The sequence below is a fragment of the Echinops telfairi genome, unplaced genomic scaffold, assembly GCF_000313985.2.
Source record: "Echinops telfairi isolate 266 unplaced genomic scaffold, ASM31398v2 ScPeMD7_5;HRSCAF=22, whole genome shotgun sequence".
Classification (NCBI taxonomy): domain Eukaryota; kingdom Metazoa; phylum Chordata; class Mammalia; order Afrosoricida; family Tenrecidae; genus Echinops; species Echinops telfairi.
Window position 1 is genome coordinate 11,254,599 of NW_022103901.1, and position 25,509 is coordinate 11,280,107.

General features: G+C 56.1%; 1 protein-coding gene across 1 annotated transcript in view; it reads left to right on the top strand.

The window, feature by feature from the left end:
- Positions 1-25,509, top strand: part of COL26A1 (collagen type XXVI alpha 1 chain) — a 116,331-nt gene that overhangs the window by 76,859 nt on the left and 13,963 nt on the right. The window contains exons 4-5 of the mRNA XM_045284644.1: positions 18,654-18,715; positions 25,079-25,235. Coding sequence (XP_045140579.1) covers positions 18,654-18,715; positions 25,079-25,235 — 219 coding nt within the window. The remainder of the gene's footprint in view (positions 1-18,653; positions 18,716-25,078; positions 25,236-25,509) is intronic.

The following is a 25,509-nucleotide window of genomic DNA, read 5'->3' on the forward strand; positions in this document are numbered from 1 at the left end:
TCTCTCTCTCTCTCTGTCTCGGCTCACTCCCTGGGAAACATGGCTGTGGGGGAGACACATGGAGAGAGGCTGAGGGAGCCACATGGAGAGAGCCCTGCCAGCACTGAGATGCTTCCACCACCACTGGATCCACAAGACTTCCCACCCACTGGCCTGTGATCTTCCTGCATTTGGTGCCATTGCATGTGTTTTGCTAGTCTAATTGTGGTATCGGACATTTGGGCTAGTATCAGACTTATGGACTTGATCTGGACTGGGCTGGGATGTTTTCTTAATATTCAATTGCTTTTATGTATAAGCCCCTTTCTTATACATATATGAGTATCTCTATGAATTTGTTTCTCTAGTCTACCCGGACTAACACAGCCAGTTTTGCCATCCTACTAGGCTTAAAATCAGTCATTCCAAAGGCGGAAAGTGGGAGAGCCAGGATTGGAGTGTGTTCTCTGGGCCTAGAATTCCTGTGCTGAGAACCCCCTAGACTCAGCAGACAGAGAGCAGGGCACACGAGAGATGGCACAAGGCACTAGAAGCAGCTGCAGAGAAGCAGCAGCAGCGGAACCAGGAGCCTGGCCCAGGTTGGCAGTGAACTTCCTGGCCTGTGAGGCAGGGCTGTGCAGACTCACAGAGCAAGAGAGCTAAAGGTCTTTGGGCCAAGGCTTCCCTGTGGGGTGCCTCTGGGCATTTAATGGCAGAGCTAAAGAGCGTTGTAATACTTTCTTGAGGAGGGTAGGGGTCAAGGGACCAGGGAGCCAAAAGACTGAGACTCAGAGAGAGGCCCTCGGGCAGGGCTGAGGAAAAGCTGCCCAGATGAAAGAACTATATCTAATTCATTCCTGATCATGAATTGTGACCCGTGCCTTCCCTGACCCACCGCCCCTCTGTCACTTTGTCATTCTGTGGTGGCTTGCATTTTGTGATAGCAGGTGTGATGCCACCAATATTTCAAATACCAAGATCACCCACAGTGGACAGGTGTCAGCAGCGCTTCCAGACTAAGACAGTAGGAGGAAGAATGTGGCCGTCTACTTTATTTCGGGGGGGAGGCTGTTGAAAATCTTATGAACAGCACAGAAAGTGGTCTAGTATAGTACTAGAAGATGTGCCCTACAGGTTGGAAAACATTCAAAACACGACTGAGGAAGATCTACCTCCTCAAAGTCCAGTTGACCGTAATGACATGCACGGAGTAAGGATCGGGGGACTTTCATTTGATGATGTGGTAGGATTCACATAGAAGAGAGAGAGCTGCAAGTCTCTGTTAATATGAATGGTGTGGGGGATGGGGGCGGAACATGATATATGAATCTATTAAGTTCAACCCTGTCAGGAGGTAAAAAGTTTGGAGGGTGGAGACCCGTCTGACCGCTACCTCCTAGGTATCAGCTTTGGGCTGTTGATCTTGATGCTCCTCCCCTTTGAAGTTAGACAAGGAGGCCCAACCTGCCACACCAAGTTTGTACCTACCTTCCTTCTTCCAATGCTGGTCATTGCCTCCCATCTGGACAAGGAGAGGTTCAGCCTCAGTGTTCTCCGGGGGATCTCCCGTGGATGTCGTCAGCATGGGCTCTGGGAGATGTTGGCTCTAGGGCACAGCTGCTGTTGGTCGGAGACAGACCCTGCTACTCAGATCCCTGGGTAGCCGTCGGAGCCCTGAACAGGCTAAGCTTAGGTTCCCACCTCCCCATCTCTCTTCCTATCTCACTCCAGGCAGCGCTGACCTCTCCCCATATTTAGCATCACGTGTTCATAAGGAAGGAGTCTTACTCCAGGCAGCGCTGACCTCTCCCCATATTTAGCATCATCCCCAGCATCACTCTTGGGAATTATCAACCAGATTCGGTTTGGAAACCACCTGGGTACCACTTTCTCTTTCGGGTAATTCTGCTGGGTTTGCGTGTTTGTTTTCCCACTGGGGTCACCACACTCAGGAAGTCTTCCTTGAACACCCTGCCTTGCCTTGGCTTCCTTGTGTCCTCCTCTTGGGCTCATCTTCCTCAGAGCTGTGTGCCCTCCAGGACCGGCTGTGTCCTTCTTCCCTGACTCCCGGCCAGGGCACTGAGCAGAGGCAGTTGAATGAAGACCAGTGAGGTTATGATGACCCATGGGTCCAGAGGGTGGTCACTGGGAATTGCTTGACTCCCCCGAGAAAACGATTGTCTCTTCCAGAACTTACTTCTCAGGGTCCCTTCCATTCTAGGAATGATCCAGCAACTGATGGCCCCACCCCCACCCCACCCCAATCACCTGCAGCTTCAAACCCGCTTCCTGGGACTTCCCCAGAATCCGACACTCCATGTGCTCCGGGTATCGCTCAGCTTCTTGGTCATGTCTTAGGCTGGATCCAGAGGATCTATAGGATCCAGAGGATCCATAGGTGGGAGCAGCACGGAGCTGAGGGTGGTGATGTGGGCTCTCCCTCCTCTACCAAGTCCAGACGCCAGAGCTGAAAAGGCCCCGGGGCTCTCGTGATGTCACCCAATTGGTTTTATTGGCACCTAATCCACATGTCACACAATTCAATCCTACCCAGAAGACTTGTACAAGCATCACCACCCTCCCTTTGAGAACACTTTCTCTCTCCCCCATGGTTAAATCGCTTTTCAAATGAGCTGTGTCATCACCATCGGGTCTAAGCCTGTTTTTAAAGGAGGACACAGGAGGCTAGACATCGGAAAGGACTTGCAGAAGTCATGCAGCCCCAAAGCATTGAAATCAGGGTCTCACAGAAATTGCTTCCATTGGGATGCCGTTGCTGGTGTTGGTTGTTGCCCATCTCCGTAACTGCTCTGAGCTGGGCACGGTCACCGCTTTATACAGAGAGGGGAAAGGATGCCCGGGAATGAAGTAACAGAGGGGCCCTGGGGCAAGGAAGACACTTGTGTTAGTCTGGGTAGACGAGAGAAACAAATTCATAGACGCTTATCTGTGTATAAGAGAGAGCTTTATATCAAGAAGCAATTATGCATCAATAAAACATCCCAGCCCAGTCCAGATCAATTTATAAGTTCAATATTAGCCCATAAGTCCGATATTGGCCCATGAATTCCTCTTGAGACTCACACAACACATGCAGGATGCCAAATCCAGGAAGATCACAGGCCTGTGGGTGGAAAGTCTTGTGGATCCAGTGGTAGTGGAGGAATCTCAACGCTGGCAGGGGTCTCCAGCTCCAGGACTCTAGCTAGCTCCATGTGTCTTGTCAGCAGGAATGTCTCACAGGGGTAAGTCTGTGTCCTGCCTCCAGCGAGCTATTTATCTCCTTCATGCCTCCAAATTAGGTAATCAAGCTGCGACCTGATTGACACTCATAAAAAATTGAATTGACAAAAGTTGTGTGTTAGCTATATTTACAACAATGATTCTTTTTTTTAAGAGCAGCTGCTGAGGCTACTTACCTATGACCAAAAACCTCATGGTTTGGAAGCTTAGGGTCACGGTGTCATGGGATAGCCCAGGTAATTGGCCTAATAATGGGCTTGGTACTTCTGTTCCATCTCCTAGTTCACTTTGTAGGCCTGTGGTCTTAGAAGCGTATCCTTGAAAGGATAAGCACTATTCTCCTGGGGCAACAGAGGAAGAGGGAGAGTCGGGACCAGGAGGAGAAAATGGAATGCGTGGCTAACTGCCTCCTTTGTCACGGGACCAGAATTAGGGTACCCAGCCACCATTACTGGCCATTACGATCGAAGATCACACACACACAAAAAATCCCAATCAGAAGGGTGGAACTGCAGTACTGAATTTCAAATTTTCATGGACTCTAGACTTCCTGTATTCATGAAGGTTGGATAAGCCCTAGAAACCATTGCTCTGAAATCATCGTTAAACCCCGACGGCTTCTTAAAACTGAACGATGGTTTAGCTTAACTAGTACACACCCACCTCCCTTGGGCAGGATGCTCTCTTAAGAACGATTTATGTGAGATCAGACTGATGACAACAACTCAAAAGATGAGATGAGGCAGCTGAGAGGGCAGTGAGCTTATGTCCACGCAGGAAAAACCACAGAGAAAAGGAGGAGAGGCGTGGCCACGCAACGCCACTAGGTTGTACGTGCAGAAAGCGTGGGGTTGGGCTGTTTTTCTGCGTACATTCTCAATAACAATACAATAAATAAAATTACATGGAAAGAACAACTTCTGAAAAGATGCTTAGCGTGGTCGTCATGTAGAGAATGCAAATTAAACCCACAAGGAGAGACCGGTGCACTCCTGCCAAACTGGCAGGGCTTTTGCACTTTGCTGCAGCTGCTCCTCAGGCTTAGGGGTACAGGGAGTGTTGGAGGAGGACCCCGGAAGGGGAGTTGTTCCTCCTTCTGCCTGCCCTATAGGACTCAACTCAGGCTGGCCAAAAGGGCATGGAATTGAGCTGTGGGCAGTGAAGCGGGGTGCTGGTGAGGATCATAACCCTCCCCAGCACCCACCACCTCCACCCCACCCCCCACCCCCCTCTTGCCCATTTGGAGCTGCCTTAAGACTCTGCTCCGTCAGACTCTGCTGAGGTCAGGGGCCCCTGCCACCAACCGCAGATGTGCCTCTTGCTGAGAGATGGGGGCAGGAGAGAGGGGAGAGGGCCTTAGGGTAACCGGATGATTTGCACTCCTCCAAGAGGATCTGCACCCCCAATCTTGCTCCTCTCCCTCCACCACATCCCTCAGGCTCAGGGCAGTAAAAGGGAGACTCAGGCTCTCTTCCCTCCTCCCCCAAACCTGCAGACCAGCTGTGAGCAGAGAATAGGCCTTGGCTGTCTCCCAATGTCCCCTACAAGGACTCTACTTCTGGCCTGAGCCTTCTCCTATCTGCCACTTGGTGAGTCCGATGGGGTTCCCAGCAGCTACCACTGTGGAGACCAGCCCTGCCTGGGGTGGTGGTGGTGGTGGGGCAGTGGCTACCTGTGTGGCAGGGACTTCCCATGCTGCTCCTAACTAGCCTCAGGTGTGATTGTTGTCTTTCCTCCTACCTGTGCACAGATGGAGCCACTGATTAAAGAAGCAGTGGGTCTCGCGTGGCTGGATCCCTGGCCACTGGCCTTCCTTTCCTCTTCTCCTAACTTATCAGGACACCCTGATCTCCTTCGTAGGACTCCTGGGAAGACTAAAGGCAAGGTGGTTGGAAACATGATTTGGAAAGCATTTTGCCTTCAGTGGTACTGTATGAACTCCTTCTTACTCTAGTGTAAATGCCTAGTGGTAGGGGGCAGGCGTTAAAGAAATACTCATTCTGGGTGCAGTAGAGGGCGGAGGGTAAAGATGCACACCCAGAATTGGGTGTTAGCACTGGGTCTGCCACCCCCTCAAATTGTGGCTCTTTCTTAGCCACTTATCACCCAAGATCTGTTTTCCCGTTGATGCAAAGAAACAGTCAGGTGAGATAACTTGACGATCCTTCCTGTCCTTACCATGTGGGAGAGATTTGCTTTTGGACCCAGCGGTGCAGGTTACAGCTAGGCTTTCTCACACGTGCATCCTGTGCTTATCCTGCATGCTCTCTGACTATCCGTGGGGCCCCACCAGGTGACCTTGACCATCCTTATTGCATAAGTGAAGCCGCAGGGTGCAGAGCACTCAGGAACTTCCCCCTGGTCACCAGGGCCAGGGCCCAGAGCGCTAACTAAGCCTTAAGCTAGCAGGCAACGACTAAAACCCTGCACAAATGCCTCTATGTGATTCAAAAGCATTTTAAATTGCTTGGAAGGGAGAGAAAGGTGGGGCGTGTCGGTGCACTTCCAGGTGGATGTGTACTTGGGTTGTTTCCATTCAACCTTTTGGTGAGTGTGACTAATTCCCCTATGAACTTTGATCTCTGTTTGAGCTCCTACTTTCTATCCTTCGGGGCGTAGACCTAGGAATGGGATCGCTGGGCCATAGGGCACTTCTGTGCTGACCTTTTCTGCGGATCCTGACAACGGCTTTCCATTGCGAGGTGCCATTTTGCTTTCCCACCAGCAATGGGCAAGAGTTCCGGTCTCTCCACCACCTGGCCAACAGTGGCTATGCTGTTTACTGCATGCACGGACGTTGCCCTGGCAGGAACAAGGGCCCTGGGAGAGGGGGGGCCCTGCTCAGATTCACATGGGCATGGAGGAGGGTGCAGCGCCAACCCTTGGGTCTTCTTCACACTGCCAGGACCCCTCTTCCTCAGCACTGCGCTGCCCACCTCCTTCATTGACTTTGTCTTTGGGTCTTAAATTCTGCTTCCATGCATGCTGCCCCAAGCCCCAGTCTTTGGAGAGGTCCACCCCTTCCTGACTCTTATTTGTGGACGTCCCCTATGTTCCCAGCAAGAGCTCCACCCCATTGTCTCCTTCAGAACGTCCGCTGGGTTTAAGGTGATAGGTGCTCCTCACAGTCCTTGGGGCTCAGCAGCCCCCGTCAGAGCGAGCGAGGCAGTGCCTCCTCTGATCTGGAAGTTCTTGGTCAGCTGGCTTTGTTTCACTGACCCCCCCGAACCTTGACCTTGGACTTGGAAGTCTGCCATCAGTCTTTCTCCGGTGACATAGGGCAATGGCACCACTGATGGGCGTGTCCAAATTGGGCATCGCAGCATCCACCTCCTTGGGCTGCTCCTGGTGTCGTATTTCAGGCTGAGGCAGGGCGGGCTGCAGCTTTGTGGGCCCCTGGAGATGTTTCTGCTTTCTTTATGGATGAGGAAAAGAGGGTAAGCGCTTCAAACAATAACTTCAGATTAACCACATGAGATGCCGACATCCACCCCAGAGAAGCAACTGAATCCCTGAACCCTTAAAGGAAAACCAGATGGAGGGATGACCTACCCGGCGTCCCTGCTCCCCCAAACAGCAGCTGAGACAGGACCGCTTGTCTTGGGTGTGCCAAAATCCCCTTCAAGTCCCTAGAGACCTTGCTGGAAGCCTTGACATCTCGCCATGGAGTGGATTGAGCACAGCTGCTCGCTTCCCAGCATCCCAGCTGTGGGCTCTGGGGACCACGCTCTGGGCCTAACCCGGGGCCCAGAAGGGTGGTGTCCTGCAGGACTGTGGTCCCGCCCCAGCAGGCTCCTACCATTAGTTTCTGGGAGCTCCAGTCAGCCTGAAGAGAAGCCACTCCACGCCTGTGGGGAGTACTGCCAAAGAGAAATATATTCGTCGACTACACCTGGTAGACGAGTGCATCCCCTGCCCAGAACTCAGCTCCCAGTGCCCCAGCCAGTGTTCGAGCAGCACCGGCACCAGCGCCAAAGCTCATGCTGTTTTCTTGGAAGCTCTCTCTTAGCACCGGCTCACTTTACAGATACAGGCCTGGTTCTTTGTGGCAGCCGAGTTGGGTCCAACGCATAGCGATCTCACGTGTCATGGAAGGAAACGTGGCCGTTCTAGTGCCACCTTCACGATCGCTGGGACGTTGGGGGTTCGTCGTTGGGGCTTCTGGGCCAGTCCATCAAGTGAACTGATTAGGTGTTTCACTTTCTTTGACCTTCCACCAACCATGCCCTCTCTCGTACCAGCCAGGATGCCCCCTGCTAGCGTTGGGTCTTTCCCAATGGCAGGCGAGCTAGTGGAGTCTTGTCCGCCTCCCTCTTCAGGAATGTTCTGGTAGCGTGGCTTTTAAGACGGCTTGATCTTTTGACAGTCCACGGTGTGGTCCATGTTCTTTGTTAGCACGGCAGCGCGAATGCATGGCCTCTCCTCGGGAAGTTTTCTTTGTGAACTGGGTGGAGATGGGCTGCAGGGAAGAGCACCAGCGTTCCATCCACCAAGTCATCCGCGGTCCGTTCCTTACAGTCCCCGATGCACCCTGACCATCAAAGCCAAGACAGCTTTGCTTTCTAGAACTTTAAGGAGGCCTTTTGTAGTCGGCTTGCCCGATGAAATAGGTTGGTTTGATTTTTTTTTAATGCCTGCTTACTTAGACATTGATTATTGATCCAAGTAGAATGAGATCATTGGCAACGGATTCATTTGCTCAGGCGACTATGCAGGCCCCTAGCGCAAGGCAATCAGAAGGAGGGGATCGTTAGGGAGAGACGTAGGGGCTTTGGAGCGCCCGGGAGCGGACCTGCCCATGGCATGTGACTCAAACCCCTGTATTTTCAGTCATCTCACATGCGTGGGAGAGCTGAACAGTAAGCTGAATGGAAGGGCCTACGCAGGACAGATGCCTTTGAATGATGGAGTTGGGGAAGACAATTGAACATACCTTGGGCACCAAAAAGCAAGTCTCTCTTGGAGGTACAGCCAGAATGCTCCTTAGAAGTGAGGATGGAGAAACTACACCTCATATGTTTTGAACAGGTTAGCAGGAGAGACCAGTCCTTAGAGAAGGACACCGGGCTCGGACGGGCAGAGGGTCAACGAAAAGGGGAAAGGCAAGATGAACGTAGACGGCGAGTAGCTGTGGTTGCCACCATGGGCTCAGGCCTCCGATGATGGTGAGGGTGGCCCAGAACCAGGCAGTGTCTCACTCGGCTGTCCATTGGGTTGCTATGGGTTAGAACCCAACCATGGCCCCGAAGGTCAACGCCATTTGGTGGAGTTTGATGGATTGGATTCATTTCCATGAAAACGGATTCGTTAGCATGGTGCCAAGCACTGAGACCCGGCTCTAGCCTAAGGTAAGTGCTCGCGACACCACAGGGTGCTATCGCCTTCCCTTAATCATGACTATGTCTTGCATTCTCCAGCTAAAAGGAGCCCTGGTGGCATAGTGGGTTAGCTCAGCAGATCAGAACCGCCAGCCGCTCTGAGGGAGAAAGCTGAGGTTTTCTGCTTCCTTCAAAATTCACAGGGGCCGTGCTCCTCCGGCCTATAGGGCTGCTGGGGGCCGGAATTGACTCGATGGCAGTGAGTTTGTCATCCAGCTGGGCGAGACCCTCGAACGAAATGGAAAGAGAGCGTTTTCTCCCCTCCCATGGTGGGCTGGTGGTGCCACCCAGAATATACTGAACACCAGCACCCAAAGGTCTGTTTTTCCTGTCTCTCTCTCTCTCTACCTTAAATCATGTTGCTGTGGCGCAAAGCCCTGCCCCACTTTCCAGGCCTGGGTGGAAATGCAAAACAGCTGCTCGGGGCTGTTGGAAGCAACACCTGCCCCTGCACAGGGAGGAGACCCTGCATCCCCAGCCCACACCTGCCTGGGCACACACCACGGGACCCCATACCGCCCCAGTGATAGGGCTATGAGCCGCTAGAGCAGTGGTTCTCAACCTGTGGGTCGAGACCCCTTTGGGGGTCGAATGACCCTTTCACACAGGTTGCCTAAGACCCTCGGAAAACACACCAATGTTTCACAATATAGAATGACATATTGTTTTGTGATTAATCACTATGCTTTCATTATGCTTAATGATGGTTCAATTTGTAACGATGAAAATACATCCTACCTGTCAGATATGTACATGGCGATTTATAACAGTAGCAAAATGACAGTGACGAAGTAGCAACGAAAATGTTATGGTTGGGGGGGTCACCACCACATGAGGCACTGGATGAAAGGGTGGCGGCATGAGGAAGGTTGAGAACCACGGTGCTAGATCATGGGCCTTCCGGCTCCAGCCAGACAGTCTCAAACACCTGGAGGAAGTACACAGCAAATGCACACCTGGGATGCTCCTCCTGTCCTACCTGCCCCAGATGTCACCACCACATGAGGCACTGGATGAAAGGGTGGCGGCATGAGGAAGGTTGAGAACCACGGTGCTAGACCATGGGCCTTCTGGCTCCAGCCAGACAGTCTCAAACACCTGGAGGAAGTACACAGCAAATGCACACCTGGGATGCTCCTCCTGTCCTACCTGCCCCAGATGTCCCTGCCAGGTAGCCATAGGGCCTGAAGGACCCTCCCAGCAGGAGCTGTCCCTCCTGCTGTCCCCCAGCAAGTAGAGGAGGGCAGGGGCTTCATCCGGACCTGAGAGAGGAGAGGCGGGGATGGCAGGCAGGGGCCCCACCCAGAGACCTGCGGCTGCCTGGTCGGCAAGCAGGGGATGAAGCAAAGCAGGAGGAAGGACACCCCCACCCCAAGTTCGATCACTCCCCAGGGGCAGCCCCACTGGCTCCCCGAGTGGACGCATGTGCATCGTGGCAAACCCCTGTGACGGGGACTGGGCTTCTTGTCCTCCAGTTTCCCAGAATACAAGAATGAATGAGCTACAGCCCCAGCCCTCAAGGAGTTCTCAGTCCATAGGGGAAACCGAGGCACAAGACATGGTCCCCACCCAGGTGCTCAGTGCTAAAGCCAGGTGCGTCTTCTCTCACTGTCATTCGAGTCCAGTCGATGCCAACTCATAGCGACTCCGTAGGCCAGGACAGAACTGCCCCTGTGAGTTTCCCAGATTGTGACTAACTTTTTACCGGAGTCGAAAGCCCTGTCTTTCTCCCGAGGAGTGGCTGGTGGTTTTAATCTTCAGACTTTGGGGAGAGTAACCACCATGCCACCGGACCCCTCTCAGGGGGACACACCCCCACCAGCACTGAGAGTTCACGCGCTGGGCTCTGCGTGACCCACACGGGCCGCCCCCGGGGTACCGTTCTGGTCTTTGTGCAACAAGCAGCGTGACCTTGAACATGTGGCCGAACCTCTCTACAGCTCACCGTCCTCACTAGCAGAGGGAGGACAGTCCACCTGGGTGTCTTTCTCTCACCCAGTGGGTGTCTAATAAACAGTGGTGTCTCCATCCCACTGGCCAGAGTTCCCCACGTTTCTGGCACTTTCTGAACATCCCAAGAAAGCTCTCCGCTTCCACAGGGAGAGAGCACCCCTGCCAGGGTGGCCCCTGTCCAAGGAGGAACCCCACTTATTCCTCAGGGGAAAGTCTGGGCCGAGGTTCTCGAGAGTGCTCAGCTTCTCTGTGGCCCCCGACAGAGCGAGGGGTGGAGGTTTATTGTCCTACCCTGTCCCTCAGCCTCACAGCGGGGCCTGGAGAGCACCCACCACTGTGTCAGACCAGCGGGTGATCCAGCCCCCTTGGGGTTCATTGCCCTGGCATCTGGCGGGGTGTCACTGAAGAGGCAGAGGGCAGGGTCCTGCCCTCAGCCTGGCCTTGACTGTCCTATTGTTCCTCTTTGGAGTGTGTGGCTTGGAAATCCAGTCTGTCTTCGATGACCCGGGGGCAAGTGGCTTTTTAGAGGTCAATGTGACTTGTAGCCTCCTGGACACAGGGTCTACATAGGCTTCTCAGTTACCCCTGGGGCAAGGCTCAGGAACCAAAGAGGGTCTCTCAGAGCCTCAGAATGCAAGGCTGAGCTGGAATCCCCAGGAGTGAGGAACAAAGAGGGTTGGCCACCCTGGTGGACTCTGGGAAATCTCGCCTGCCAGGTAGCTGTTAAACCCAAACTCACTACCATTAAGTCAACGCCGACTCCTCGTGACCCTACAGCACAGGGTACGAGGGCCCCTGTGAGTTCTGACACTGGGACTCTCTACGGGAGTAGAATGCCTCATCCTTCTCCCATGGAGCAGCTGGTGGTTTCCAACTGCTGACCTTGCCGTTAGCAACCCACCTCTCAACCACTACCCCACCAGGGCTCCTGCTTCTACCTGTTCCAGGCACTTAATCCAAGAGGCTAAGGCAGGTCTGTTTGGCCAGGTGGCCAGTATCAGGTCAGGTGGGACTGTGGGGAGGTGGAGTCTGGTTCCACCCCTCCTTCACCGTGTGCTGGGGCTTCGTGATCCACTTCCTCCTCGGTAACGTCAGTAGACAGCGGGTCCCTCCGGCGCTGCTGCAAAGAGTCCGTGAGCACTGGGCCTGGAGCCGAGCAGGAACAGGAAACGTTGGCCATCGTGGGTCAGGGTCTAACAGTTGAGCACGTAGGAGCAGGTGAGCGTGGGCTTCCTGGGAGACTTCTGACGAAATGGGGCAATCAGCCTAGCGGCTGGCTCAGGTTTGGCTCTGGCCTGAATCCTCCTTCGGATGAGGGCAGATGAAGGTCGGCCTTCCGTGGTTAGGGATAGGGAGCCTGCGTCTCTACCTTGGGAGGCTCCCCAGTGTAGCTTGGGGAGCCTCAAGGCCTATCATTGAGTTGATGCTGAGCTTGGGTGAGAGCCCAGGCCCGGAAATTGCTGACAGACAAGGGGTAAGAACTCACTTACCAGCCCACCGCCACCCAGCCGCCAGCACGATTCCTAGTTTGCCCATATTCCTTTGAGGAGCCTTGGTGATGTAATGATTACTCATTGGGCTAGGCTCCTCAAGGTGTCCAGTTCAAAACCACCAGCCGCTCCGAGGGAAAAAGACGGGCTTTCTACTCCTATAAATAGTTACAGACTCGGAAACTCACAGGGGCAGCTGTACCCTGTTCTGTAGGGTCACTGAGAGCCGGCATTGACTCCGTGGCAAGGAGTGACAGCCCTTTTAATTCCTCGACTGTCTGTCAAGCAAAGTGGAAACACGATGTTGTCTGTGTTTTCTCATCACGCAGAAGGCCAGGCCTCCTTTCAAGGCTCAGGGTGAAAACGATCCACCCCCCGCACGCCCTCTAGTGTCCAAACTGCAAAGTGGCCCCACGCCGCCCTTTGAGGTCGACCTTGCGTCCGAGTTGCCTGGGTGGCAGTGGATTCTGGTTTCGGTGGTCAGGTTTGTCCACGGGCTGCTTTTTCTCTTCGATCCTGACGCCTTTGTGCTAAGGGCCACCTCCTCTGCTTTCTCTTTCTCTTCCGGATTCTCCGTGGAGGCTCTGGTTCTTTGTTTAACCTCTGTCCATCTTCTCCCCCAACAGAACCGTATCACACGTTCAGTTAGAGCCACGGACAACGAACGGAGTCTGATAACAAAGCAAATAGTACTCACAGCTGGAGCAGGTAGCCAGCCAAGCAGCTTTGGCTTCCTGGAGACTTGGCATTTTTCTGGAAGTTCAGAGTTTATATCTGTTTCTGCATAGCTTTCTAGACCGGGTCAGCACTGCGTCCGGCCCTCCCCAGCACCGATGTCACCGTAGGAATCACCTAGGAGCTAGAATCCTGCCTTCCAACTTGCTCCTCACTTAAAGTCTGGGCCGAAGTTGCTGAGCATGCTTGTTTTCTCTAGGATCGCAGACATAGCGAGGGGTGGAGTTTAATGGTTCTGTCCTGTCCGTGAGCCTCACAGCTGGGCCTGGGGAGCTGGCCCTCTGTGCCTTCTTTACATGCCCTTCAGCCTTCAGGGACTGGTTCCTGGTCAGACCCCACGGTGGACTCAGTGTGTGTCTTGAATTTCCAGAAGCCCCGCTCAGGGCCTGCGGAAGATAATCTCGTTCCAGAATGTGTGTGTGTGTTGGGGGTGGGGGAGTGAGCAGATCTTGAATTCTGGGTGCACAACAATCACCAGCAGCAGTGTTGGCAGAAGGCAAAAGGCCGGGGGACCTGGCAACGGACTGTCCTGCCGGCGGGGCCAGAGCCAGGAGTGAGGCTGAGGACAAAGGCCCAGACATGAGGCAGGAGCAGAGTCCTGGAGTCCGAGGCTTTCGAATTGGAGCCAGTGCAAACCCCTTTTACAGCTGGGGAAACTGAGGTTCACAGACAGAATGGCAGACTAGACCTAGGTCTCTAGTTCTCGCCCCTTCACCATGCAGTCCCTTCACCTGCGCGCCCCCAAACCCCTTCCTCCCACCCCCAGCCCCACCCATAATGCCTTGCCTACTGATACACACTTCTGCTATTCAGATGCTGGTAGATAAGCCTGTCCTTGGTCTCTGTCCCTGGCTCCTGTTGTCATTAGGTGCCATCGAGCCGGTCCCAGCCCCTAGGGACCCCATGGATAACAGAATGGAACCCTGCGCAGCCCTCACAACGGTTCTTATGTCAGCCCATTGTTGCAGCCACTGTGTCCACCCATCTTGTCCAGGGCCCTCCTCTTTACCGCTGCCCCTCTAGGGAATGGTCTCACCTGACAACATATCCCCAAACAGTGACAGTCTCCCCATCCTTGCCTCTGAGGAGCACTCTGGCCTTACTTCTTCCAAGACCGCTTGGTTTGTTCTATCGGCAGTCCGGGGCACTTTTAGTATCCTTCGCCAGAACCATGGTTCAAAGGCAATCGTTCTTTTTTTGGGTCTTCCTCATCCAATGCCCAACTTCCCTGTGCCTATGAAGTGAGTGAAAAATAAATCACCATGGGTGATTGGTTGGCTTGGGTGACCTTGGCTTGGGTCAGGCACACTTCAGTCCTCAAAGTAACGCCCTTGCTTTTCAACACTTTAAAGCGGTCTTTTGCATCAGACTGACCCAATGTACAGCAACCTCTTGACGGCTGCTTCCATGAGCATTGATTGTGGATCCAAGCAAGCCAAAATCCTTGACAACGTCATCCTTTTCTCTGTTGATCAGGATGTGCCCTGTTGGTCCAGGGGTGAGGATACTTGTTTTCTTTACATTGAGTTGTGCTCCTGCTGAAGGCTGTAATCCTTGATCTTCTTCAGCCCCTCCTCCCTTTCAGCAAGCAGGGTTATCACCTGCATTTTGCAGGTGGTTAACAAGTCCTCCTCCAAGCCTCATACCGCATTCGTCTTCGTAAATTACAGCTTCTCCAATTATTTGTTCAACCTGCGTCCTAGAGCCCCAGAAAAGCCTGTGCGTAATGCGAACGATGCTGGAAACAAGCATGAATACTGGGAAGCACTGAGCGTTGTCATCCACAGCCCCCATCCTGCGAGGGAAGCAGAGGCGCAAGTGGGTGGGGCTTGGGTGCGGCGGGGCGGGGCTGAGCGCAGTGGGTGGGGCTTGGGCGCGGTGGGCGGGGCTGAGCACGGCGAGGCGGAGCCTCAGTTAGACCGTGGCCAAACCGGCCTCCACAGCTCGGTGTCTCTGTTTCCACCGCGCTGTTGGATAATGAAATCAAGTTAAACAAACATTGTTTAATTGCCTGTGGATGACAGGGCGTCTGGGGAGCCATCAAACCCACTCCGGTCGGGGCGTTTGCCCAGGCAGGTGGCACGGGGAGCCCAAGTTGGCTGACTCGCCCCTGCCCACTCTCTGTGGTTAGGGAGCTGGACACCCTGTGCCCACTGACAGCCAAGCCGGTGCCGGGTGCCAGAGCACACTGAGGCCGGGCCAGCACACGCTCCAGAAATAAGTTCTGTCGTGGCCAGGGCGCGCCCCTCCCTTCCGATGATCCCCCCTGCAGAGCGTCCAGCTCGCTGCCTGGGATCCTGGAAGCACAGTGTTCCTGGCCTCCGAGCCTCAGGAATGTGCGGTTTCCGCGGTTGTTTTCTGGGACTGCAGCTCCACTCGACAGCTCCCCCGCAGCCGTCCACGCCTCCACCTCCCCGCGGCCCCAGAGGGCGGGGGCGGGGTGGGACGGGGGAGTGGGCTGGTTGAAGAACAGATCCGAAGCTTGAGCGCCAGAGTGGCTGTGACCAAGGTCATCCGGGTCAGCTCTGCTCTGGAGTCCGCTTGATCTTCATCCCCACAGCATACGCTGTCCAGAGTTCCAGGGTTCGTAGACAGACCCTGGAGGGCAGGCCCCTCCTCAGCATCAGCCCAGGCCCACCAAGGGCCTCCTGAGCCCGCCACTCCGAGTGTTAGGAGATGGATAGGAGGGTGGGTGGGTGAGGGGTAAACGGAGTGGAGGGTAGAGTGGGCAATCATTTGGGTGGTCGGTGAGGGTGAGGTGGAGAGATGGACCAATGGATGGGTGATTGGGTGGGCGGATAGCTGCATGAGGGCGGGGGTGGGTGGGCAGGTGGAGTACAGGGTGGGTGCCTGAGTCAAGTGAGTAAAGGAATAGGTTACGTGGGTAGGCGAGGTAAGGAGGCAGTCGATGGGATCGGGTGGGTGGATACCTGGATGAATGGATGGGTGGGTAGGCAGATGAGAGGAAGTGGAGAGGGAGGGAGGGAGTAAGGAGAGGGTAAGGTGGTAGATGGGCCAGTGGATGGGCGATTGGGTGGGTAGATAGCTGAGTGAGCAGGTGGGTAGGTAGGTAGAGTGTAAGGAATAGGTTGAGGTACAATGGACAGATGGGTCAGTGTTTAAGTGACTGGGTGAGTAGCTGGGTGGGTGGGTGGGTGGATGAATGGGTGAGTGGGTAATTGGGTAGAGAGCAGGGTGTTTGGATGCGTGAAGGATATTGTCGCGTGTTACTGAGTCGATTCTGACTAAGCTACCCGACGGAACAGAGTAGGGTCGCCCCACCGGGTCTTCTGGGTTGAGTTTTCACACAAGTGGGTCACCAAGTGTTTCTCTTGTGGAGTAGTTGGTAGGTGCAAGCTGCCAAGGGTGACCCATTGTGCCAAGAGGGCTCCTTGGGTGGGCATTAGGGTGGGTGAACAAAGGGGACCCTGTTGTTTCAGTCTGTCTTTCAAAGGTTTTCTTTTCACGGCTCAGGAATCCCGGGGCGACTGCTGATATTTGAGGGCAAGGCTAACGAGACACCAGGTCTGCCCATATCATCAGGCCTTCTTGTTTAGGGGCGTCACCAGGGGCCTCATGGGAACTCAGCCTTTCCTTGGAGGCCTCCCCAAATCTCCATGTGTGTGAGCCTGTCCCCTTTGGCCAGTCCCTTCCTCCCTGGAGGAACCCTCCTCTGTCCAACTGGGGGCTATTCCAGCCTTTGAGAGCCTGCCCTCTCCGGTCTTTCAGCCTGCCTCTGGTTGACTAAGCTGTGACTTCTCACCTGGCTGCGTTCCATCTTGCAAAATGTTATTGGCCTGGCTCGTCTGCTCCTCTGGGGTCACCCCTGCCCTTTTTGCTGCCTGGTGATTTTCCACCTCTCACGGCGCTTTCCTGGGAGGAGCCAGTGTGAACATGGGAGTGCGACTCCCCCAGGCTGCCTCCCCAGCCATCCGGCCCAATAAAACCCTTCCCCATCCCCGAGTCAGGGAAAATGTGTACATTCTTCTAAGTTGTTTGAATGTCCTAGTGTTTATACCTCGGGCTTTAATCTGCTTTATGTGTTGGGGTTACTGACAAGGTTTTATGGAAGAGGAGAGAGAGCGCTGTACCTAAAATATGCTTGTAAACCACCGACTTGGCTCAGTCAAGGGGAGGGAGGGAAGGAGAAGGGGGTGGGCAGGAGCCCTGCCGGTCCATATGGTGCCATTGTGTAAGCCAGATCTGGCCTGGGGAGCAGGAGGCAGGGTGGGTTCGCTACCCCTTTGCCCAGTGGCTGGGAATCCTGTGGGGTGGGCCACTGGGTGTGTGTGTGTGTGTGTGTGTGTGTGTGTGTGTGTGTGCTCAAAACCTGGACCACCTATTCTCATCCTGTCTCTTCACCTCTCTCGTGGAGAAATTGATATTTTCGAACAGGAAAGTTGGCCAAGTAATCTATGTTCAGGCTTAAAGTAAGGGACAACAATGGAGGGATCTTGGCAGCAAGCGGAGGCCGGCAGTGTGGGGGTCCGTGGCCCAGCATGAGGAGCACGTAGGGCCAGCCCCATTCCAGGACCCTCTCCCCTCATGGTCTGTTCCAGCTCACCTGGGCGGGGGTGGGGTAGGGTGGGAGGATTCTGTTGAGCTATCCAGAGGGCCTCATGCGTGGTCTGTGCGTCTGTTTAAGCAGAATGGGGTTCTCTGGGGTCAGGCTTTGAACCCAGCAAACACGGAGGAGCGAGAGGTGCCTCTGACTTCTAAACGGTTCAAGCTCTTTAGAGCGACGTTGAACCATCTCTCTCCCTATGAAAGAGCTCTGCTCTCCGGGGAGACAGATGTAAATTATGGCACAGAAGATGTGCCCCGGGGGCTTCTTGCATCTTGCTCTTCAGCAGCCTTCCTGCCGCAGCCCATTGGCAGCACCACCCCACCCACCCCCAACCCCACCCCCACCTTGCCCACTCGCTAAACATTCAGCTTCAGGAGAGAGGGTTTTTTTGGTTTTGTTTTGTTTCATGCAGAACTGACCTTGACTTTCACCCACCTACGTAAGCATTGCAACAGCACCCCCACCCCAGGACACCACCCAGCACCTCACTCCAGGCCCTCTGTGCGAGGCCCGCTCACTTCTGCAGCCCTGCCCACACCCCCTGGTGCCCTGGCTCTGCCCAGGCCGGGCCACTTATAACTCCTGCCTGTTCTCCATCCTCTGGCCACAGGACTTGTACTTCCCTCCCCCTGAACTTGACCTCTCCCCTCCCATTCCCCTCAATGTCCACTGTGGACCCCAGGGTGGCTCCCCACCCCCCGCTGCACCCACCCTGGCTGGCTCTGGGGCACCCAAATGGTCTGAAGCATTCCGCAGGGACAGCCCCGAGTCCCCTTTCCCAGGTCAGAGTTCTCAGTCAAGGGGTGTGGCTGGGCAACAATCATTCATTCATTCACTGCCCTGGCCAGCAAAACCCCTCCCCCTGGAACAGCAGGTCTCAATCTGTGGGTTGAAACCCCTTTGGGGGTCGAATGACCCTTTCACAGGGGTCACGTTTTATAACAGTAGAAAAATGACAGTGTTGAAGTAGCGGCGAAAATAATTTCCTGGTTGGGGGGTCCCCACAACATGAGAAACTGTACGAAAGGGTCGTGGCATTAGGAAGGTTGAGAACCACTGTCCTGGCGTCTGCCTGCCAGCCAGGCCTCCTGGGGCTGGCTCAGTGCCAGACAGAGCAGCCACGTGGACAGACCCATGTGTCACAGACACTCTGAGAGGGGCTCGGAGGTCAGGGAGGCTTCACGGAGGAGGGGACCCCAGGAAAGGTCCTGAAGGCAGGGTAGGAGTTTTTTTAATGGAACAAGCAGAGACGGCTGTGCCCTGTCCGGAGCAGAGCTCTGCCCTCACCCCGGCCCCCTCCTCTTTCAGAATGCATGAACTGCACCCGGCTCAGCGACATGAGTGAGCGGCTGACCACCCTGGAGGCCAAGGTGAGATGGGCAAGGGGGGGGTGGTGGAGGGACAGGGGGAGCAGGCCCGAGCAGTCTCGCCTTGGGAGGGAGGTTGGTGTTGCTGGGGCCTCAGCGTGACTCCAGGCGGCCTTGGCTGGAGCCAGCCACCTGCACGGAGGGGCATGAGTGAGGCGTGAAGAGTCCGGACGCCTCGCACCCCCCCACCCCCAGTCTGGTCTGCATGCAGGGCAGACAGGTGGACTCCTCCTGGGAAAGAGGGAGGGGCCCTTACACATTCGGCTGCTAACCACAAGGTCAGCCGTTCAAAGCCACGCACTTCTCCTCAGGAGAAAGAGGAGGCTTTCTACTCCCACGGACATTGACAGTCTCGCACACCCATGGGGGCAGTTCGACCCTGCCCCGTGGGGTGGCTAGGAGTCAGAATCTACTGGGCCGCAGGGGCTTTGGCTTTGCGTTCGGTGGAAAGAGGAGTGAGAAGCTGCACCCCACCACCCCACCGTGGCTGCTGGCCCCAGCAGGGCACAGCTTGTGCCTGACTGAGTACCCTGAAGCCCAGGTCGGCCTGGGACCTCCTCCCTTGTCAGCCAGCTGGCTCGGCCCTGCACCCGGGACACTGTGGCCCCGTGGAGCAGTGGCCAGCCTGTCTGTTGAGTGAAGAAGAGGGTCCCCGCAGCACCCCGAGACAAGGCCTGGGGTGCAGGGGATTGGATAGATTTGAAGTAAACCCAGGCCGCACAGGGAGAGCACACAGGGAAGAGGAGGGGCTGCCGGCCTGCAGTCCCATGGAAGTCCTCTGGGAGCAGTGTCGAGCAGGCCCCAAAGTTGCCCTCCCGTGGGGGTTTCTGAAAGGCCCCTGGTGTCTGGCTGGTGGCCAGGCAACGTCCTCAGCAGAGTCCAGGTGCCTGCAGTGAGAAGCCAGTGTTGTCGCCGGGGTGGTGGTGGGGATGTGCGTGGGGCCTAGAAGCATCTGCCCAAGGTTACCACAGGGGTGGGGGGGAGGGTGGCAGAGCTCCATCACCTTCAGGGGAAGCAGCAGCTGAGGGGTTGCCTGGAGGGCTGGGCAGAGGCAGGGGGCCTGAGACGGTCCTGTTCCAGGCTCAGTGGGGCCTCTTTGGGTATCAGGAACTTCGGGGTCACCTGGCTTTCAGGGCAGAGCCAGGGCCTGGGAGGCTGCTTCCATCTGAGCCCAAGACAGAAGGGAGACAGGCTGGAGCAGGTGGGTTGAGGCGGGAGTGAGCTCCCTGATGTAGGAGAGGTGCCAGTCTGGACAGCTGGCAGGGTGACTACAGGGAGGATAGAAGCACTAAGGGGGGGCCCTGACAGCAGGAACCCCCTAGAACTGGCCTCGCCATCTCGCTGTACCCCGGCTCAGAAGAGCCTGAGGGCCTGTGGGCACGGTGTAAACCCATGTACATACCTGCGGTTCTCAACCTGTGGGTCGCAGCCCCTTTGGGGGGCAAACGACCCTGTCACAGGGGTCACCCAATTCATCACAGTCGCAAAATGACAGTGATGAAGTAGCAACGAAAATGATTTTATGGTTGGGGGGTCACCACCCCATGGGGACCTGCATGAAAGGGTCACGGCATTAGGAAGGTTGAGACCCGCTGATGGAGACACTGCTCCCCACATACGCATGTGAGGGTGCATGCACACAGAAGCACACATGCACACACAAACACACACAGCCCTTGCCAACTCTTTGCTACTGGCCAGATCAGGAGATTGCCTACACCATGGAGGACTAAGGCCAGGGGTCAGACATACTAAGACATACCGCCCAGAAATGGAGGAACTTGGGTTGGCTACCCACCCCCCTCCCCCCAGCTTCCAGCTTCCCACCTAGGGGAGGGATAGAAGGCTTCTGGAAGGATCATGCCCCAGGAAAGAGCAGGGCTAGGGCAGCCTGGGGAGGGGACTCCGCAGAGGGGAGGGCACAGTGAGGGGAGGGGACAGGGCCCAGCGCCCAGCCAGAGGGGAGGGCACAACCGAGGTCCTGCATGGGAGAGTGGCCAGGCCAGCCCAGCTGCTCAGGCTGCTCAGAGGCCTCTGAGCCAGTGGTGGGAGCCCCAGCAAACACGGATGGGCTTGGCTCAGGTCTGGTGGGAGAAAGCAGACCCCAGACCGGGAGTCAGAGATCAGGCGACTGGAAGAGGTGGCAACCCTGAGGCCTGGAAGCAGGTTCTGCTCCTTCCGGTGGGTGGAGGGGGCTGCAATCACAGGTCATCATCATCCCAGTGGTGAGCCTGGCCACACAACCCCACCTGCCTGAGTCCCTCTTCCAAACTGCCCCACCCATCAGAGCCCTCATCCCCACCCCTTCTGCTCCAGTTTCTCAGCCCCTCCACCCTGTCCCACTCCGGGCCCTGTCCTGCGCCCTGGCCTGAAAAACCTCCAACACTCTCTTAACTGCCCTCCACTCCACCAGTGGCCAGCCCCCTCCCTCCCCAGTCTCTCTGGGCCAACTTCTGGATCTATAGGGGCCCAGGGAGCTTAGGATCCACTCCAGCTGCTTCCAGACACTCCAAGCCATCGGTTCTCAACCTGTGGGTCGAGACCCCTTTGGGTGGGTCAAACGACCCTTTCACAGGGGTCACCTGATTCATCACAGTAGCACAATGACGGTGATGAAGTAGCAACAAAAATAATGTTATGGTTGGGGGTCACCACCACATGAGGAACTATGAAAGGGTCTCCCCATTAGGAAGGTTGAGAACCGCTGCTCTAAGCAGACCCCTTCCTCCCCGGCCCAGGGCCTTGTGGAGGTAAGAAGAGTTCGGGTTCCGGGGTGACACTGGCCAGTGTGAAACCCTACTGTCCCACTGTGGGACCTTGGCCGTGGTGGTAACCTCTGTCACCATCATGACCCCTCAGGACCTGGGAGGAAGCTTCATGCAGCCCCAGTGTGGTTATTGCAGCTGCCTCTGGGCATCCCAAAAGGGAGGCAGGCCGGGGGGCTGGGGGGGGCAGGGCATGGTTCTGTGGGAGTGGGCAGTGGGCCAGTGGGCCAGTTCATAAGGACATTCATGTTCGATCAGCACTAGGTGGCTGCAGGATTGATTTGGTGCCTCAGTGAACTCACTGTCATCTTCAGAGTTGGTGCTCCCTGGTCACGGGAGCCCTGGTGGCGTAGTGGTAATGTGTTGGCCTGTGAACCTCAAGGTCAGCAGTTCAAACCCACCAGCAGCTCTGAGGGAGAATGATGAGGCTTTCTACTCCCATCAAGAGTGACAGTCTTGGAAACTCACCCTGTCCCGCAGGCCCGCAGTGCATCCGCATGGGCTCAACGGCCGGGAGTTTGGGAGCTGTAAGGCAGGCTTCTTGGCCTTTTGGCGAAGAGCAAGTATAGGATCTGTTCTTATCAGAGAAGCTCAGGGGGCCACAGTTGGAAACCACCAGCTGATCCGGGTCAGAAAGAGGGGCTCCCTACCCCTGTAAGCACTTAAAGTCTCAGAAACTCAAAGGGGCAGTGCTGACCTGCCCGCCAGGGTCCTTATGAGCTGATGGCAGGGAGTTGTTGAAGGCAGACTGGGAAAGAAGGGACCGGCCAAGATGAGGTGATTGCAATTGTGATTCCTCTTGGTGGCTGAGTCCACCCCATAATAGGGGTCCCAGATAAAAGGAAGGGGGGTGGCCAGCGGGGTACCTGCTTCCCTTCCTCGCCACCCCTTCAGCTGCCTGACTCTGATTTCACAGTCCATGTGAGTGAGTGGGAGGACCAGTCCATGTGAGGGGCAACCTCAGAGCTCGGCTGGCCTGGGAGGGGGGGTGTCCTGGCCACTCCTCAGACTGCAGTGACATCACTGGGCCACTGCCCTGGAAGGCTGCGGTCTGGTGTTCTTGGGCTGAGGCCCCACGCCCACTGCTGCCCACCCTGGTGAGCTCATGGCCAGCTTGGAAAGGGCTCAGCTTCTCTAGGAGGTTGGCCATGGTCAGCCCACAAAGGCTGGACTCCAGACAGGGCTGGAGGTTCACACTTGACCATGGCCCGGGCACCTCTGTCCGGTCAGTGGGTGATGGCGGGAGGTGCCCCAGGGAGAACTGGTCCAGGCCTTCTGTGTGGTCGTGGGTCCCCTTGAGGGAACAGAGGGCTGGACAAAGGCCCAGGGGTACCTCCCTGAATGCCTGCGTGCCGCCCCACCTGCCCTGTGGCTCCATGCCCCCTGCCTTCCTTCCACCCCTCCCTGCTTTTCTGTTTCCTCTGCACAACTATGCCAATTACACTAACCACCCTCACCCTCAAACTGCCCCAAGAAGCCAGGCCAGAAATGACATGGGAGAGCCGTGTCAGCCACCCCACCCTCCTCCCCAGGCCCCAGGTACCAGGTCCTGAGGCTCATTCTCCCTCCTCACCTCCTCACGCCCAACACCCTGGGCAGTGAGCCCTTGCTGAGCCACAGCCAGTCCGCCTCCCTGAGGCTGCTGGGACAGGCCGGCCCTCTGTGGTTGGGGCAGGAATCTCACCCCCTCCAGGGCAGCCCCAGGGACTCCAGTTCTACTGCCAGCTGCTGTGTCACTTCCTGCTCTGCCTCCTGGAAGGTCAACTAAGGGAGGACACCCGCTGAGTGTCCTAGGCCAGGCCCCAGGCCTGCTCGCCAGTGGCCTTGGCAGGTCACCTAGGGTCTCTGTCTTTCTATTTCTCACAGGCACCCTGTTCTTGAGGAAGCTTGGTGGGGAGGAACCCGCTCCCCCACCCAGAGCGGAGTCTGAGCCCAGCACCCAAGGGAGGCCAGCTTGGAGCTATGAGGGCAGCCAAGTGCTCACTGGCCCCCGACCTGCTGGGGCTGGGGACAAAGTGGGCCACTTGTCCCCAGGCTCAGGGACACTAGTGGTGAGGAGCTGAGGGAACCACTGCCCACTCCCAAAGGACCCCCGCCAGCCAGACCTGGCTCCCTTCTGGGACCCCCTAGGGGCAGCTGCAATGCCAGTGCCGGGGATGCAAGTTTCCTCTGAGCCTGAGGGGTCAGGGGGGTCATTATACTGCCAGGAAACTGAGGCTCACAGAAGTCACCCCACTTGCCCACACTCCCACAGTGGGAGAGCCCGGATTCAGATTGGTCAGCGTGACCTCCGGAGCCTGGATGACACAGTGGTTACTCATTGGGCTGCTCACTGTAAGGTCGGCAGTTCAAAACCACTGGCCGCTCTGAGAGAGAAAGACAGGACTTTCTACTCTCTTAAAGAGGTACAGTATTGGAAGCTCACAGGGCCCACGCCTGCCCGTGAAACTGGTAGCCAGTGGTCTGGGCCCTGTCACAGTGCCTCTGCCCGACCCCCAGTCTGCCTCAGCCCCAGACCTCTACTGTTCCACAGAGTGAGCACAGAGAAATAGTTGCCCTTCTCACTGGGTAGATCAGGGCACTAGGATGGAGTCTCTGTCGAGGCTGCCCAGGATGCCCAGAACCCTCTGCCCTGGCAGGGCTAGTTAATTCTGGGTGCTCAGCCTGGGACCAGACCCTGGTGAACAGTGCCTCCTGCTGGCCTCTGTGGGGAGAGCCGGGACTGGGGCCTGTGAAGGCTGGTGGCTTGGAGCTGACCGCTGTGGTCTGGGTCCCAGCAAGCTTTGGCCCCTGCCCTCCTCAAGGGGAGAGAAGGGGGCTGCTCTTCAGGCGCGTCCTGGAAAACCACAACCCCTCTTGGTTTTCCTGGAGCTCTGTTAAAAGCCCTGCACAGTGATGGACCCATTTATGCCCATCCTCCATCTCCCACCCATCCATCCATCCCCCATCTTCCCAGCCCCTGTCTATTCATCCACCCCCACCCTCCCCCCATTCACCCACCTGTCCATTTACCCACCCATCCACTTATCCACATGCCCACTCATCTAACTACCCACCCACCCAGCCATCTCACCATCCATCCACCTACCCACCCACATATCCATCCATCGATTCATCTATTTACCCATCCATCTTTCTGCATCTCCCTCTACCCATTTATTCATCCATCCATCTGCGCGCGCGCGCACACACACACACACATCTACACATGAATGTGTGCAGCATGCGGGGCGTGTAGGGGCCAGCACAGACGGCCTCTTGCAGTGAAAGGGGGGTGACTGCAGCCGTCACTCAGCCACAGGTGATGCCAGGAAAAGGTGCTGCAGGGAGCTCAGCAGTGTCTGGCAGGGCCCAGAGGGCTTTCCTGAAATGGGAAGAAGCAGGGGACAGGGGGACATTCCAGCAAAGGGAACGGTGTCCCACTGAAGAGCGTGACTGGGCACACCCAGAGCCGGGCAGCTGCAGGCCTCACGGGGGCCATGTCACTGCACGTGTGTGGCCTTCTCCATCCATGTGGCCCTCTTGGTCTGTGTGATCCCTGAACACGTGTCACCCTGACGTGGTCTGGCCAAGGCTGACCTCTGCTCTTGCCCTGGCCCAGGTTCTCCTGCTGGAGGCCACAGAGCTGCCCTCAGGCCCAGACAATGACCTGCCGGCCCCCCAGAGCACCCAGCCCCCATGGAATGAGGACTTCCTCCCTGGCGCCATCCCTCTGGCCCACCCGGGACCCCGAAGGAAAAGGCCCACGGGCCCAGCTGGTGAGAGACGCCTGCCGAGGAGGGCTCGGGTGGGTGCGGTAGACCTGGGGCCCCATGGCCCTGGGGACCACATGGCACTCTGGGGTGGGGAGTGCGGTAGTTCAGCACACATGGCTTTAAAAAATAAAACATTTTACTGGGGGCTTCTACAGCTCTTATCACAATCCACACATCCATGTGTCAGGCACATCTGTACACATGTTGCTAACATCCTTTTCAATTGTTTTAATGAGCAAATATTTATTTTTATTCGTTGTTGTTTTACGCTTAAAAA